General features: G+C 45.2%; 1 protein-coding gene across 2 annotated transcripts in view; it reads left to right on the top strand.

The window, feature by feature from the left end:
* The window catches only part of LOC133550788 (periostin-like), a 92,740-nt gene that overhangs the window by 27,417 nt on the left and 47,969 nt on the right, over positions 1 to 17,354 (top strand). For both annotated transcript variants that reach the window (XM_061896826.1, XM_061896827.1), the window contains exons 4-8: positions 5,996 to 6,060; positions 6,146 to 6,303; positions 6,371 to 6,535; positions 6,714 to 6,860; positions 6,931 to 7,072. In XM_061896826.1, coding sequence (XP_061752810.1) covers positions 5,996 to 6,060; positions 6,146 to 6,303; positions 6,371 to 6,535; positions 6,714 to 6,860; positions 6,931 to 7,072 — 677 coding nt within the window. The remainder of the gene's footprint in view (positions 1 to 5,995; positions 6,061 to 6,145; positions 6,304 to 6,370; positions 6,536 to 6,713; positions 6,861 to 6,930; positions 7,073 to 17,354) is intronic.

The following is a 17,354-nucleotide window of genomic DNA, read 5'->3' as shown; positions in this document are numbered from 1 at the left end:
GTAGGCCCACATAAGGGCAAGGAAAAACTCACACCCAGTGGGACGTCGGTGACAATGATGACAATGAGAAACCTTGGAGAGGACCACATATGTGATCAAACTTTCTTGTTCTTGTCAAAAGTCTAGCAGCCGCATTTTGTACCAACTGTAATCTTTTAATGCTAGACATGGGGAGACCCGAAAATAATACGTTACAGTAATTAGTGGACAGAATGGAGCGAATTTTAGCGATATTACGGAGGTGAAAGAAGGCCGTTTTAGTAACGCTTTTAATGTGTGCCTCAAAGGAGAGAGTTGGGTGGAAGATAATACCCAGATTCTTTACCGGGTCGCCTTGTTTAATTGTTTGGTTGTCAAATGTTAGAGTTGTATTATTAAATAGAGTTCGGTGTCTAGCAGGACCGATAATCAGCATTTCCGTTTTTTGGGCGTTGAGTTGCAAAAAGTTAGCGGACATCCATTGTTTAATTTCATTAAGACACGCCTCCAGCTGACTACAATCCGGCGTGTTGGTTAGCTTTAGGGGCATCTTCTTCTCCTTCTCATTCTCCTTTTCCTTCTTCTTCTCCTTCTCCTTCTCCTTCTTCTCCCTCTTCTTTTCCTTCTTCTTCTCCTTATTTTCTTGCTCCTTCTCCTCCTACTTCTCCTTCTTCTTCGGTTTCTCCTCCTTCTTCTCCCTCTCCTTCTCCCTCTTATTTTCCTTCTCCTTCTTTTCCTCATTCTTTCTCTTCTCCTTCTCCTCTTTCTTCTCTTTCTTCTTATTCTTCTCCTTGTTCTACTTTGTCTTCTCCTTTTTCTTATTCTACCTCTTTTTCTTCCCTTTCTTCTCCCTCACCTTCTTCTTGTCTTCTTCTTGTCCCTTTCTTTCTCCCCCATCTCTCTCTCTCCTTCTTCTTCTCCTTCTTTTCCCCATCCTTCTACCTCTCCTTTTTTTCCTTCTCCTTCTTCTTTTGCCTCTCCTTCTCCTTCTTCTCCCTCTCTTCTTTTGTCTTCTTCTCCCTCTCCTTTTTCTTTTTCTCCCTCTCCTTCTTCGGTTTTCATCTCTCCTTCTTCTTCTTCCTGTACAACTTTGTCTTCTCCTTATTCTACCTCTTTTTCTCCCTCTTCTTTTCTTCTTGTCTTCTTCTTTGTCTTTTCTTCTTCTCCCTCACCTTCTTCTTGTCTTCTTCTTCTCCCTTTCCTTCTCACTCGTCTCTCTCTCTCCTTCTTCTCCCTATCCTTCTACCTCTCCTTCTCTTTCTTCTCCTTCTTTTGCCTCTCCTCTCCTTCTTCTTCTTCTCCCTCTCCTTTTTCTGTTTTCCTCTCTCCTTTTTCTTCTTCTCCCTCTCCTTCTGTTTTCATCTCTCCTTCTTCTTCTTCTCCCTGTACTACTTCGTCTTCTCCTTATTCTACCTCTTCCTTTTCTCCTTCTTCTCACTCTTCTTTTCTTCTTCTCCCTCACCTCCTTCTTGTCATCTTCTTCTCCCTTTATTTCTCCCTCATCTCTCTCCTTCTTCTTCTCCTTCTTCTCCTTCTTCTCCCTATCTCACTGCTGTCTTGGAGCCACTATGGATTGAACTTTCACAGTATCATGTTAGACCCGCTCGACATCCATTGCTTTCGGTCCCCTAGAGGGGGGGGTTGCCCACATCTGAGGTCCTCTCCAAGGTTTCTCATAGTCAGCATTGTCACTGGCGTCCCACTGAATGTGAATTCTCACTGCCCCCTGGGTGTGAGTTTTCCTTGCCCTTTTGTGGGTTCTTCCGAGGATGTTGTAGTCGTAATGATTTGTGCAGTCCTTTGAGACATTTGTGATTTGGGGATATATAGATAAACATTGATTGATTGATTGACTATCCTTCTACCTCTCCTTCTCTTTCTTCTCCTTCTTTTGCCTCTCCAACTCCTTTTTCTCCCTCTCCTATTGTCGTCTTCTCCCTCTCCATTTTTTCTTCTACTCCCTCTCCTTCCTCTGTTTCCATCTCTCCTTCTTCTTTTTCTCCCTTTATTACTTTGTCTTCTCCTTCTCCTTATTCTACCTCTTCTCCCTCACCTTCTCCTTGTCTTCTTCTTCTCCCTTTCCTTCTCCCTATCCTTCTACCTCTGCGTCTTTCTTTTCCTCCTTCTTTTGCCTCTCCTTCTCCTTTGTCTCCCTCTCTTCTTTTGTCTTCTTCTCTCTCTCCTTCTTGTGTTTTCAACTTTTCTTCTTCTTCTCCCAGTACTACTTCGTCTTCTCCTTATTTCACCTCTTCTTCTTCTCCCTCACCTTCTTCTTGTCCTCTTCTTCTTCCTTTCCTTCTCCCCCGTCTCTCTCTCTCTCTCTCTCTCCTTCTTCTTGTCCTTCTTCGCCCTATCCTTCTACCTCTCTTTCTCTGTCTTCTCCTTCTTCTTTTGCTTCTCCTTCTGCTCCCTCTCTTCTTTTGTCTTCTTCTCCCTGTCCTTCTTCTTCTGCTCCTTGTACTACTTCGTCTTCTCCTTATACTACCTCTTCTCCCTCACCTTCTTCTTGACTTCTTCTCCCTCGTCTCTCTCCCTTCTCCTTCTTCTCCCTATCCTTCTACCTTTTTTTCTCCTTCTTTTGCCTCTCGTTCTCTTTCTTCTCCTTCTTTTGCCTCTCCTTCTCCTTATTCTCCCTCTCTTCTTTTGTCCTCTTCTCCCTCTCCTTCTTCTGTTTTCATCTCTCCTTCTTCTTCTCCCTGTACTACTTTGTCTTCTCCTTATTCTTCTTCTCCTGCTCCTCCTTGCACTGCTTGCATTGGGAGGCATCAAAAGGCCCACCTGATAGTCGCATGAAGTCAAAACAAACCAAGAAGGAGTGAGACAAAGTGTTGGATGCTAGCATGGAAGCAGTTGTGACAAGAAAGCGCCGCAGGTCCCACATGTCTTTCTAGAAGTTACGAGGTGCTGCTGGACGCTGCCCCGCTCTAAACGCAGGAAGGAAAGCACAAAGTAGTGCTTGATGAGGCCTCAGGGGAGCTCGGTGATTACGTTGCAGGGGAAAGACTCAGTGTGGGGGTTGCAGTGTGCACGCATTATTACACTCACCATTTCATTCTAGACAGGACTAAATACCAATGACAACACATTTTCATTACTAAATATACACACTGCAAGGTGTGTGTGTGTGCGTGTGAACATCTGTTAGCTCAGGGGTTGTCCAAAGTGTGGCACGTAGCTATTTTTTTTAACGGCCCGTGCAAATTTTACAGGTATACACCTCAGCGTTAAATATTTTCTTACTAGATGAACGATACTTGTTAGCGTTTATTGCTAAAATGCTGAGGTATTGTAGCGTTTGTTGATTAAATGCTGAGATATTGTAGCAATTGTTGCTTAAATGCTGAGATATTGTAGTGTTTGTTGCTTAAATCCTGAGATTTTGTAGAGTTTATTGCTTAAATGCTGAGATATTGTAGCGTTTGTTGCTTAAATGCTGAGATATTGTAGTGTTTGTTGCTTAAATCCTGAGATTTTGTAGAGTTTATTGCTTAAATGCTGAGATATTGTAGTGTTTGTTGCTTAAATCCTGAGATTTTGTCGAGTTTATTGCTTAAATGCTGAGATATTGTAGCGTTTGTTGGTTAAATGGTGAGATATTTTAGTGTTTGTTGCTTAAATTCTGAGATATTGTAGCGTTTGTTGCTTAAATTCTGAGATATTGTAGCGTTTGTTGCCTAAATGCTGAGATATTGTAGCGTTTGTTGCTTAAATGCTTTGATATGCTGAGGTGTTTGTTGCTTAAATGCTGAGATATTGTAGCGTTTATTGCTTAAATGCTGAGATATTGTAGCGTTTATTGCTTAAATGCTGAGATATTGTAGCATTTATTGCTTAAATGCTGAGATATTGTAGCGTTTATTGCTTAAATGCTGAGATATTGTAGGGGTTTGTTGCTTAAATGCTGATATATTGTAGCATTTATTGCTTAAATGCTGAGATATCGTAGCGTTTGTTGCTTAAATGCTGAGATATTGTTGTGTTTGTTGCTTAAATGCTGTGATATGGTAGTGTTAGTTGCTTAATTGCTGAGATATTGTCATGTTTATTGCTTAAATGCTGAGATATTGTAGAGTTGGTTGCTTAAATGCTGATATATTGTAGCGTTTATTGCTTAAATGCTGAGATGTTGTAGGGTTTGTTGCCTAAATGGTGAGATATTGTAGCGTTTATTGCTTAAATGCTGAGATGTTGTTGGGTTTGTTGCCTAAATACTTAGATATTGTAGCATTTATTGCTTAAATGCTGAGATATTGTAGGGTTTGTTGCTTAAATGCTGATATATTGTAGCGTTTATTGCTTAAATGCTGAGATGTTGTAGGGTTTGTTGCCTAAATGCTGAGATATTGTAGCGTTTATTGCTTAAATGCTGAGATGTTGTTGGGTTTGTTGCCTAAATACTGAGATATTGTAGCATTTATTGCTTAAATGCTGATATATTGTAACGCTTATTGCTTAAATGCTGAGATATTGTAGCGTTTATTGCTTAAATGCTGAGATATTGTAGGGTTTGTTGCTTAAATACTGATATATTGTAGCGTTTATTGCTTAAATGCTGAGATGTTGTAGGGTTTGTTGCCTAAAAGCTGAGATATTGTAGCGTTTATTGCTTAAATGCTGAGATATTGTAGCGTTTGTTGCTTAAATGCTTAGATATTGTAGGGTTTGTTGCCTAAATGCTGAGATATTGTAGCGTTTATTGTTTAAATTCTGAGATATTGTAGCGTTTATTGTTTAAATTCTGAGATATTGTAGCGTTTGTTACCTAAATGCTGAGATATTGTAGTGTTTATTGCTTAAATGCTGAGATATTGTAGCGTTTGTTACCTAAATGCTGAGATATTGTAGCGTTTGTTGCCTAAATGCTGAGATATTGTAGCGTTTATTGTTTAAATTCTGAGATATTGTAGCGTTTGTTGCCTAAATTCTGAGATATTGTAGCGTTTATTGCTTAAATGCTGAGATATTGTAGCGTTTATTACCTAAATGCTGGGATATTGTAGCGTTTATTACCTAAATGCTGAGATATTGTAGCGTTTATTACCTAAATGCTGAGATATTGTAGCGTTTATTACCTAAATGCTGGGATATTGTAGTGTTTTTTGCCTAAATTCTGAGATATTGTAGCGTTTTGTTGCCTAAATTCTGAGATATTGTAGCATTTGTTGCCTAAATTTTGAGATATCTTAGCGTTTGTTGTTTAAATGCTGAGATATTGTAGCGTTTGTTGTTTAAATGCTGAGATATTGTAGCGTTTGTTGTTTAAATGCTGAGATATTGCAGCGTTTGTTGTTTAAATGCTGAGATATTGTAGCGTTTATTGCGTAAATTCTGAGATATTGTAGCATTTTTTTAAATGATAAATGATAAATGGGTTGTACTTGTATAGCGCTTTTCTACCTTCAAGGTACTCAAAGCGCTTCGACACTACTTCCACATTTACCCATTCACACACACATTCACACACTGATGGAGGGAGCTGCCATGCAAGGCCCAACCAGCACCCATCAGGAGCAAGGGTGAAGTGTCTTGCTCAGGACACAACGGACGTGACGAGGTTGGTAGTAGGTGGGAATTGAACCAGGGACCCTCTGGTTGCGCACGGCCACTCTCCCACTGCGCCACGCCGTCCCTGAGATATGCTGAGATATAGTAGCGTTTATTGCTTAGATGCTGAGATATTGTAGCGTTTGTTGTTTAAATTCTGAGATATTGTAGCATTTGTTGTTTAAATGCTGAGATATTGTAGCGTTTATTGCCTAAATTCTGAGATATTGAAGCGTTTGTTGTTTAAATTCTGAGATATTGTAGCGTTTGTTGTTTAAATGCTGAGATATTGTAGCGTTTGTTGCTGAAATGCTTTTTCAATGTCACCATGCTAACGTTAGCATGCTAACGTTTCATGCTTGCATTTTCCGCATCTTTATACCCGTGAACTACAAATCATGGCTTTTGATAATTGGCGCCATCTTACAAGTCTGCTAACTTTCCCTTTGTCAACCTCCACCGCCCCCTGCAGCATGGTGGTGTACGAGTGCTGTCCCGGCTACATGCGTCTGGAAGGCATGAAAGGATGTCCCGCAGGTTGGTGCCTCTCCCCTACCCCTTGTTCCCCCGCCTTAGTCCGCCTCGTCTCCTGACCAGACTTTTCTTTCGCTCCCGACAAAAGTGGCGCCCATCGACCACGTGTACGGCACGCTGGGTCTGGTGAAGGCCGCCACCACGCAGCAGTACTCGGACGAGTCCAGGCTGAGGGAGGAGATCCAAGGCCGGGGCTCCTTCACCATGTTCGCCCCCAGCAACGACGCCTGGGATCAGCTGGACGCCGTCAGTATACTTTGGGGGGGAAACCGCCGCCACCGCCCCCCTAGCTGACCCTTGCCGTGTCTTCCAGAGTGTTCGCTCGGCGCTGGTGAGCAACGTGAACGTGGAGCTGTACAACGCCCTCCGCTACCACATGGTCAACGGCCGCCTGCTGACCAAGGACATGAAGGACGGCATGACGGTCAGGTCCATGTTCAGCGACCTGGGCCTCTACATCAACCACTACTCCAACGGCGTACGTCCGCATTCGCTTCCGTTCTTGAAAGAACCGCGTGGAAGTCGCTTCCTAGCAGCTCCACCGTAGACACGGCACACATTTTTAAAGCCAAAGAGGCGGTGACCTTTGCTCCTGCAAACGCGCCGACTCACTTCCCCCCACAAACCGATGTTACAAAATGTTCACGTCCACGCAGGTGGTGACGGTCAACTGTGCCAGGATCGTCCACGGTAACCAGGTGGCCACCAACGGCGTGGTGCACGTCATCGACCGCGTCATCAGCGGCGTGGGCAACACCATCAAGAACGTTCTGGACGTGACCGACGAGCTGTCCTCCTTCAGCGTAAGATTCACTGTCCGGGGGGGGTAAGTAGCCGCCAACTGACCGGATGACCCGTGAACTCTGCCCGCAGGCGGCTGCCCTGGCCTCAGGCGTGATGGACAAGCTGGACCGGCCGGGACACTACACGCTGTTCGCGCCCACCAACGCCGCCTTCGACAAGATGGGGCCGGGCCACCTGGAGCGCCTCATGGGGGACAAGGCCGTCATTGCAGGTAACGTCTTGGTTGGCCAAACCACTTTGGCAGTGGTTGGTACGGTGGTCCTGGTTCTCCACACCACTTTGGCATTAGTTGGTACAGTTGCCCTGGTTCTCCACACCACTTTGGCAGTGGTTGGTACAGTTGCCCTAGTTCGCCACACCACTTTGGCATTGGTTGGTACGGTTGCCCTGGTTCTCCACACCACTTTGGCATCAGTTGGTACCGTTGCCGTAGTTCGCCACACCACTTTGGCAGTGGTTGGTACGGTTGCCCTGGTTCTCCACACCACTTTGGCATTGGTTGGTACAGTTGCCCTAGTTCACCACAACACTTTGGCAGTGGTTGGTACAGTTGCCCTAGTTCGCCACACCACTTTGGCATCGGTTGGTACGGTTGCCCTGTTTCTCCACACCACTTTGGGAGTGGTTGGTACAGTTGCCCTAGTTCGCCAAAACACTTTGGCAATGGTTGGTACAGTTGCCCTAGTTCGCCACACCACTTTGGCATTGGTTGGTACGGTTTCCCTGGTTCTCCACACTACTTTGGCATTAGTTGGTACAGTGGCCCTTGTTCTCCACACCATTTTGGCAGTGGTTGGTACAGTTGCCCTAGTTCGCCACACCACTTCGGCAGTGGTTGGTACAGTTGCCCTAGTTCGCCACACCACTTTGGCATTGGTTGGTACGGTTGCCCTGGTTCTCCACACCACTTTGGCAGTGGTTTGTATGGTTGCCCTGGTTCTCCATACCACTTTGGCATCGTTTGTTGCGGTTGCTCTGGTTCTCCACACCACTTTGGCATTGGTTGGTACGGTTGCCCTGGTTCTCCAAACCACTTTGGGAGTGGTTTGTATGGTTGTCCTGGTTCTCCATACCACTTTGGCATCGTTTGTTGCGGTTGCTCTGGTTCTCCACACCACTTTGGCATTGGTTGGTACGGTTGCCCTGGTTCTCCACCTCACTTTGGCATTGATTGGTACGGTTGCCCTAGTTCTCCACACCACTTTGGCATTAGTTGGTACGGTTGCCCTGGTTCGCAACAACCCTTTGGCAGTGTTTGGTACAGTTGCCCTAGTTCGCCACACCACTTTGGCATTGGTTTGTACAGTTGCCCTGGTTCCCCACACCACTTTGGGAGTGGTTGGTACGGTTGCCCTGGTTCTCCACACCACTTTGGCATTGGTTGGTACGGTTGCCCTGGTTCTCCACACCACTTTGGGAGTGGTTGGTACGGTTGCCCTGGTTCTCCACACCTCTTTGGCATTGGTTGGTACGGTTGCCCTGGTTCTCCACCTCACTTTGGCATTGATTGGTACGGTTGCCCTAGTTCTCCACACCACTTTGGCATTAGTTGGTACGGTTGCCCTGGTTCGCAACAACCCTTTGGCAGTGTTTGGTACAGTTGCCCTAGTTCGCCACACCACTTTGGCATTGGTTTGTACAGTTGCCCTGGTTCCCCACACCACTTTGGGAGTGGTTGGTACGGTTGCCCTGGTTCTCCACACCACTTTGGCATTGGTTGGTACGGTTGCCCTGGTTCTCCACACCACTTTGGGAGTGGTTGGTACGGTTGCCCTGGTTCTCCACACCTCTTTGGCATTGGTTGGTACGGTTGCCCTGGTTCTCCACCTCACTTTGGCATTGATTGGTACGGTTGCCCTGGTTCTCCACACCACTTTGGCATTAGTTGGTACGGTTGCCCTGGTTCGCAACAACCCTTTGGCAGTGTTTGGTACAGTTGCCCTAGTTCGCCACACCACTTTGGCATTGGTTTGTACAGTTGCCCTGGTTCCCCACACCACTTTGGGAGTGGTTGGTACGGTTGCCCTGGTTCTCCACACCACTTTGGCATTGGTTGGTACGGTTGCCCTGGTTCTCCACACCACTTTGGGAGTGGTTGGTACGGTTGCCCTGGTTCTCCACACCTCTTTGGCATTGGTTGGTACGGTTGCCCTGGTTCTCCACACCACTTTGGCAGGGGCTGGTACAGTTGCCCTGGTTCTCCACACCACTTTGGCAGTGGTTGGTACGATTGCCCTGGTTCTCCACACCACTTTGGCAGTGGTCGGTACAGTTCACGGTCATGGTGCGACTCCCCGACATTCGCACAATTACAATTTTACACAAAAAAAATCATCTGTTGTTATTATTCCGCCGCAGTCCACAGTTTTCATTCGAGTATCAAAATGTTCGGTTCAACCGGGAATCGAACCTAAAAGGAATAACATTTAAAAATCCCTAATTACCCAGAATCCCGTGTTTTATCGGACTTTTTTCCCATTGAAAATGAATGTGCCATTTTTCGAAATTGCATCATTTCTCAACAATTTCGCACCAATTCACCATCCACACGCGCCACTCACCTTGGACGATCAACAAATTCCAGGAACTTCCCGAGTTTTCTGGTTTTCCAAAGCGCTGGTTTCACCTCTTCCTGGAAAGTTTTCTCAATCCACATTTTTCAACAATGTCCAACCATTACAACGTCAAAATATTCCTTTTAGTTGGGACAACAAATGTTCCATTTTTTTTGTTTTTGTTTCTACAAATTCCCTATTATGTTAGATCCATTATGGACTGGACTCTCACACTATTATGTTGGCTCCACTGTGGACTGGACTCTCACACTATTATGTTGGCTCCACTATGAACTGGACTATTACAATATTATGCTAGATCCACTATGGACTGGACTCTCACAATATTATGCTAGATCCACTATGGACTGGACTCTCACAATATTATGTTAGATCCACTATGGACTGGACTCTCACAATATTATGTTGGATCCACTATGGACTGGACTCTCACAATATTATGTTGGATCCACTATGGACTGGACTCTCACAATATTATGTTCGATACACTATGGACTGGACTCTCACAATATTATGTTGGATCCACTATGGACTGGACTCTCACAATATTATGTTCGATCCACTATGGACTGGACTCACACTATTACTGTATGTTAGATCCACTATGAACTGGACTTTTACAATATTATGCTGGATCCACTATGGACTCTACTCTCACTATATTATGTTAGATCCACTATGGACTGGACTCTCACACTATTATGTTAGATCCACTATGGACTGGACTCTCACAATATTATGCTAGATCCACTATGGACTGGACTCTCACAATATTATGCTAGATCCACTATGGACTGGACTCTCACTGTTATGTTAGATCCACTATGGACTGGACTCTCACACTATTATGTTAACTCCACTATGAACTGGACTATTACAATATTATGCTAGATCCACTATGGACTGGACTCTCACAATATTATGTTAGATCCACTATGGACTGGACTATTACAATATTATGCTAGATCCACTATGGACTGGACTCTCACAATATTATGCTAGATCCACTATGGACTGGACTCTCACAATATTATCTTAGATCCACTATGGACTGGACTCTCACATTATTATGTTAGATCCACTATGGACTGGACTCTCACAATATTATGTTAGATCCACTATGAACTGGACTTTTACAATATTATGCTGGATCCACTATGGACTCTACTCTCACTATATTATGTTAGATCCACTATGGACTTGACTCACACTATTATGTTAGATCCACTATGGACTGGACTCTCACACTATTATGTTAGATCCACTATGGACTAGATTCTCACAATCTTATGTTAGATCCACTATGGACTGGACTCTCACACTATTATGTTAGATCCACTATGGACTGGACTCTCACAATATTTTACCAGATCCACTCGACGTCCATTGCACCGGTCGCCCAGGTCGGTCCCCACATCCGTGGTCCCCTCCAAGGTCTGTCATTGGGTTGAGTTTTTTCTTGCCCTGATGTGGGATCTGAGCAGCCCTTTGAGACACTCATGATTTAGGATTATATCAGTAAACTTTGATTGATTGATTGATTGAGGACTACTGAAATTATTCCACACAAAGAGCGTAAGTACAGACAACAGAGGAGACCAAACTGTCCAAAGTCTCTAAACTGGACGCCCTCCTCATCTACTTTTGTCCCCCTTGGAGGTCTAGTTCCTGGTACCTCCTCTTCCGGAACCTAAATGGCAGGAAAAAATATAGGAAGCACATTGTGTTGTGTCCTTGGACATTTACTCAGTCCAAAGGTGGACAAACCTACACAACAACAGGCGTTGTTCAGACTTTCACAAAGATCAAGGGTGGGGTTCTTTGGGGGCCTCAAGATTTGGTTCGGGCTGATATCGATATTCTGGTCTGAAAGTGTGGGTCATAACTTAAATAACAAATGTCCCAACGTCACATACTTGATGCACAACCAGGGACCTTTGATTCCTCCGCCAAGACGTGTTGGACCGGTCTTTAATTGCTTCCACCGTTGGGGAACAGTTTTTGGATGTCAGAAATCCCCCAGACTGTCTCCAAAGTTTTGTAGAACGTCTTCCAAGAAGTTATTCAAGATGTCCCATTCTCTTTACTTCCTGCATTCGGTCCACACCTCTGCCACATCCTTGACTCAGATCCCACATCAGGGCAAGGAAAAACTCAAGCCAATGGGACAATGGGAAACCTTGGAGGGGACCGCAGATGTGGGGACCTTGCCCTGGGCAACCGGTGCAAGGACGTCGAGTGGATCGAGCATAGTATTGTGAAAGTCCAGTCCATAGTGGATCTAATATAATAGTGAGAGTCCAGTCCGTAGTGGATCTAACATGATAGTGTGAAAGTCCAGTCCATAGTGGATCTAGCATAATAGTGAGAGTCCAGTCCATAGTGGATCTAACATAATAGTGTGAGAGTCCATTCCATAGTGGATCTAACATAATATTGCGAGAGTCCATTCCATAGTGGATCTAACATAATATTGCGAGAGTCCAGTCCATAGTGGATCAAGCATAATAGTGAGAGTCCAGTCCATAGTGGATCCAACATAATAGTGAGAGTCCAGTCCATAGTGAATCTAACATAATAGTGTGAGAGTCCAGTCCATAGTGGATCTAACATAATAGTGTGAGATTCCAGTCCATAGTGGATCTAACATAATAGTGTGAGAGTCCAGTCCATAGTGGATCAAGCATAATAGTGAGAGTCCAGTCCATAGTGGATCTAACATAATATTGCGAGAGTCCAGTCCATAGTGGATCTAACATAATATTGCGAGAGTCCAGTCCATAGTGGATCTACCATAATAGTGAGAGTCCAGTCCATAGTGAATCTAACATAATAGTGAGAGTCCAGTCCATAGTGGATCTAACGTAATAGTGTGAGAGTCCAGTCCATAGTGGATCTAGCATAATAGTGAGAGTCCGGTCCATAGAGGATCTAACATAATAGTGAGAGTCCAGTCCTAGTGTATCTAGCATAATAGTGTGAGAGTCCAGTCCATAGTGGATGTAACATAATAGTGAGAGTCCAGTCCATAGTGGATCTAACGTAATAGTGTGAGAGTCCAGTCCATAGTGGATCTAGCATAATAGTGAGAGTCCGGTCCATAGAGGATCTAACATAATAGTGAGAGTCCAGTCCTAGTGTATCTAGCATAATAGTGTGAGAGTCCAGTCCATAGTGGATCCAACGTAATCTTGAGAGTCTAGTCTATAGTGGATCTAATATAACATTGAGAGTTCAGTCCATAGTGGATCTAACATAATAGTATGAGAGTTCAATCCATAGTGGATCTAATATTATAGGGTGAGAGTCCAGTCCATAGTGGATCTTACATGATACTGTGTGAGTCCAGTCTATAGTGGATCTAGAATAAAAGTGAGAGTCCAGTCCATAGTGGATCTAACATAATAGTGTGAGAGTCCAGTCCGTAGTGGATCTAACATAATAGTGTGAGAGTCCAGTCCATAGTGGATCTAACATAATAGTGTGAGAGTCCAGTCCATAGTGGATCTAACATAATAGTGTGAGAGTCCAGTCCAAAGTGGATCTAACATAATAGTGTGAGAGTCCAGTCCATAGTGGATCTAACATAATCGTGGGAGTCCAGTCCATAGTGGATCTTACATGATAGTGTGTGAGTCCAGTCTATAGTGGATCTAGAATAAAAGTGAGAGTCCAGTCCATAGTGGATCTAACATAATAGTGTGAGAGTCCAGTCCATAGTGGATCTAACATAATAGTGTGAGAGTCCAGTCCATAGTGGATCCAACATAATAGTGTGAGAGTCCAGTCCATAGTGTATCTAACATAATCGTGAGAGTCCAGTCCATAGTGGATCTAGCATAATAGTGAGAGTCCAGTCCATAGTGGATCTAACATAATAGTGAGAGTCCAGTCCATAGTGGATTTAACATAATAGTGTGAGAGTCCAGTCCATAGTGGATCTAACATAATAATGAGAGTACAGTCCATAGCAGGAGACCATCCCGAGCGGAGACAGGTCAGCAACGCATAGACGTCCCCAGTCAATGCACGGACGAGTGGTCCACCCAGCGCTTCATCCGTGGCCACCGCACCTGTGCCCTCCCATGAAGGAGTGGGGGGCATAGCAGAAAAGAAACGGCAGATCAACTGGTCTAAAAGGGAGGTTTATTTAAAGGCTAGAGTATACAAATGAGTTTTAAGATTAAACTGATATAAACATTTTTAAAAATGCATTGGATAAAACGTTCCGTGACTTGTTTTTCTTCGCCGGAAGAAACCGGACGTTGAGAAGCCAGGTTGGTTGCATCAACAAAGGCGTTTGCTCTCTGGTAACCAGGTAGTGATCACTGATCAGTAAGGGGGAAAGAAAACAGCCAATCAGGTATCAACTATCAAGTCTGGTTGATTCTTTGCATGGAGTGAAAAGAGAAAGTCAAAGTGAATAAATTGTTCAAAGGGACTGCAAGCAGCCGAAATGAGTTTCCTCTGAAGGGTGGCTGGCATCTCCCTTAAAGGTTGAGTGAGAAGTTCAGTCACCCGAGAGAGACTCGGAGTAGAGCGGATGCTCCTTCGCTTGGAAAGGAACCAGCTTAGGTGGTTCGGGCATCTCGTGCGGATGCCTCACGAGCGTCTCCCTAGGGAAGTCCTCGTTGCACGTCCCACTGGGAGGACACCCCGCGGCAGGCCAAGGTCCAAATGGGGGGTTTACATCTCCTCTCTGGCCTGGGAATGCTTCGGGATCCCCCAGGAGGAAGTTGCTAATGTTGCTCTGGAGAGGGAAGTCTGGGGTCTCTGCGGTCTGGAGAGGGAAGTCTGGGGTCTCTGCTGGAGCTGTTGACCCCCGCGACCCGGTTCTGGATAAGCGTTTGAAGATGGATGGATGGATGTTCAAAGGGACCGTAGTCAGACCAATGTGGTCTGTATGTGATGCATGGCAAGACCGCTAATACCACACCACTCTGCAGAAAATAGTTTTTCTCAGATTTCTTTATGTTTACAATCTCACACTATCCGCATAGATCCATCGACAAAGCTCTCAATTTACCGGTGGATTTACGTATCCTCACCTATGGTCATGAGCTTTGGGTTATGACCGAAAGGCCAAGATCACGGGTTCGAGCGCCCGAAATGAGTTTCCTCTGTCGGGTGGCGGGGCCTCCCTTAGAGATAGGATGAGAAGTTCTGTAATTTAGGGAGGAACTAGTCGTAAAGCTGCTAGTCCTCCATATGGAGAGGAACCAGATGAGGTGGTACGGGCATCTGGTCAGGATGCTCCCCAGACACCTCCTTAGGGAGTTGCTTAGAGTGCGCCCGATCACGGGGAAGACCCAGGACAAGGTGTGGAGACTATGTCTCCCAGCTGGCCTAGGAATGCCTCGGGATCCCCCTGGGAAGACCTGGACGAAGTGGCTGGGGAGAGGGAAGTCTAAGCTTCTCCGCTTAGGCTGTTGCCCCCTCGACCCGACTTCGGATAGGCGGAAGAAGTAAATGGATGGCACTTCGTACTATTTTCTTACACTTTATGAAGCATTTCTTACATATTCCTTATTTCTGCACCTTCATTTTAAGAGCTCATTGTTAAAGGGGAACATTATCACAATTTCAAAAGGGTTAAAAACAATAAAAATCAGTTCCCAGTTGCTTGTTGTATTTTTTTGAGGGTTTTTTTTCAAAATTTTACCGGTTCCCGGAATATCCCTAAATAAAGCTTTAAAGTGCCTTATTTTCGCCATCTTCGAAACCACTATACAAACAACATGGCGGTTACCACAGCAAGATATAGCGACATTAGCTCGGATTCAGACCCGGATTTCAGTGGCTTAAGCGATTCAACAGATTACGCATGTATTGAAACAGATGGTCGGAGTATGGAGGCAGATAGCTAAAACGAAATTGAAGCTATTGAGCGAATAGCTATCGACGCTATTCGGCCATAGCGTGGGTGTACCTAATGAAGTGGCCCATAGCACGGCTGCCTTATTAGCATCGCCGGTAAAATGTGCGGACCAAACGATCAGGACTTTCGCATCTTGTGACACCGGAGCAACTTAAATCCGTCGATTGGTAAGTGTTTGTTTCACATTAAATGTGGGTATCCAGTTTCAAATGTACATACAGCTAGCGTAAATAGCATGTTAGCATCGATTAGCGTAGCATGTTTGCATCGATTAGCTGGCAGTCACGCTGCGACCAAATATGTCTGATTAGCACATAAGTCAATAACATCAACAAAACTCACCTTTGTGATTTCGTTGACTTAATGGTTGCAAATGCATCTGCAGGTTATCCATACATCTCTGTGCCATGTCTGTCTCTGTGCCATGTCTTTGGTACATTCAATGGGGGTCTGGCGGCAGATTTCTTGCCAGTGGTGCAACTTGAATCCCTCCCTGTTAGTGTTGTTACACCCTCCGACAACACATGATGTCTCCAAGGTTCCAAAAAATGGTCGAAAAAACGGAAAATAACAGAGCTGAGACCCGGTGTTTTTGTAATGTGAAAATGAATATGGCGGGTGTGTTACCTGGGTGACGTCATCGCTAATTTGCCAAAATTCACCCATGTAGAGTTTGGAAATCGGTTAAAAAAATACATGGTCTTTTTTCTGCAACATCTAAGTATATATTGATGCTTACATAGGTTTGGTGATCAATCAATCAATCAATCAATGTTTATTTATATAGCCATCCATCATCTTCCGCTTATCCGAGGTCGGGTCGCGGGGGCAGCAGCCTAAGCAGGGAAGGCCAGACTTCCCTATCTCCAGCCACTTCGTCTAGCTCTTCCCGGGGGATCCCGAGGCGTTCCCAGGCCAGCCGGGAGACATAGTCTTCCCAACGTGTCCTGGGTCTTCCCCGTGGCCTCCTACCAGCTGGACGTGCCCTAAACACATCCCTAGGGAGGCGTTCGGGTGGCATCCTGACCAGATGCCCGAACCACTTCATCTGGCTCCTCTCCATGTGGAGGAGCAGCGGCTTTACTTTGAGTTCCTCCCGGATGGCAGAGCTTCTCACCCTATCTCTAAGGGAGAGCCCCGCCACACGGCGGAGGAAACTCATTTCGGCCGCTTGTACCCGTGATCTTATCCTTTCGGTCATGACCCAAAGCTCGTGACCATAGGTGAGGATGGGAACGTAGATCGACCGGTAAATTGAGAGCTTTGCCTTCCGGCTCAGCTCCTTCTTCACCACAACGGATCGGTACAACGTCCGCATTACTGAAGACGCCGCACCGATCCGCCTGTAGATCTCACCATCCACTCTTCCCCCACTCGTGAACAAGACTCCTAGGTACTTGAACTCCTCCACTTGGGGCAGGGTCTCCTCCCCAACCCGGAGATGGCACTCCACCCTTTTCCGGGCGAGAACCATGGACTCGGACTTGGAGGTGCTGATTCTGATTTTATATTTATATAGCCCCAAATCACAAATGTCTCAAAGGACTGCACAAATCATTACGACTACAACATCCTCGGAAGAACCCACAAAAGGGCAAGGAAAACTCACACCCAGTGGGCAGGGAGAATTCACATCCAGTGGGACGCCAGTGACAATGCTGACTATGAGAAACCTTGGAGAGGACCTCAGATGTGGGTTGACATACCTTTATGAGTTTGAACATCAAATATCTTGTTTTTGTAGCGCATTCAATTGAATATGGGTTGAAAAGAATTTGCAAATCGTTGTATTCTGTTTTTATTTACATCTTACACGATTTCCCAACTCAAATAGAAACAGGTTTTGTATTCCTGTTTGAGAAGCAGCGGTCTATGAGAACATTTGTCATCGTTAGCAAACAGCAGGAGGAACAAGGCGGATTCAAGTGTCTAACGTGGCAGACCGTCAAGTATTAAGTCACAGCTTTAGTTGTCGGTCAGCCAGGAAGCTTCAGCCAAGTTTGGCTGAGTCAAGTCCTCTGGAGACGATTCTGTCACGT

The sequence above is a fragment of the Nerophis ophidion genome, linkage group LG04 (assembly GCF_033978795.1).
Source record: "Nerophis ophidion isolate RoL-2023_Sa linkage group LG04, RoL_Noph_v1.0, whole genome shotgun sequence".
Classification (NCBI taxonomy): domain Eukaryota; kingdom Metazoa; phylum Chordata; class Actinopteri; order Syngnathiformes; family Syngnathidae; genus Nerophis; species Nerophis ophidion.
Note: the sequence above shows the minus strand (reverse complement) of the source record. Positions and strands in the feature narration are given on the sequence as shown.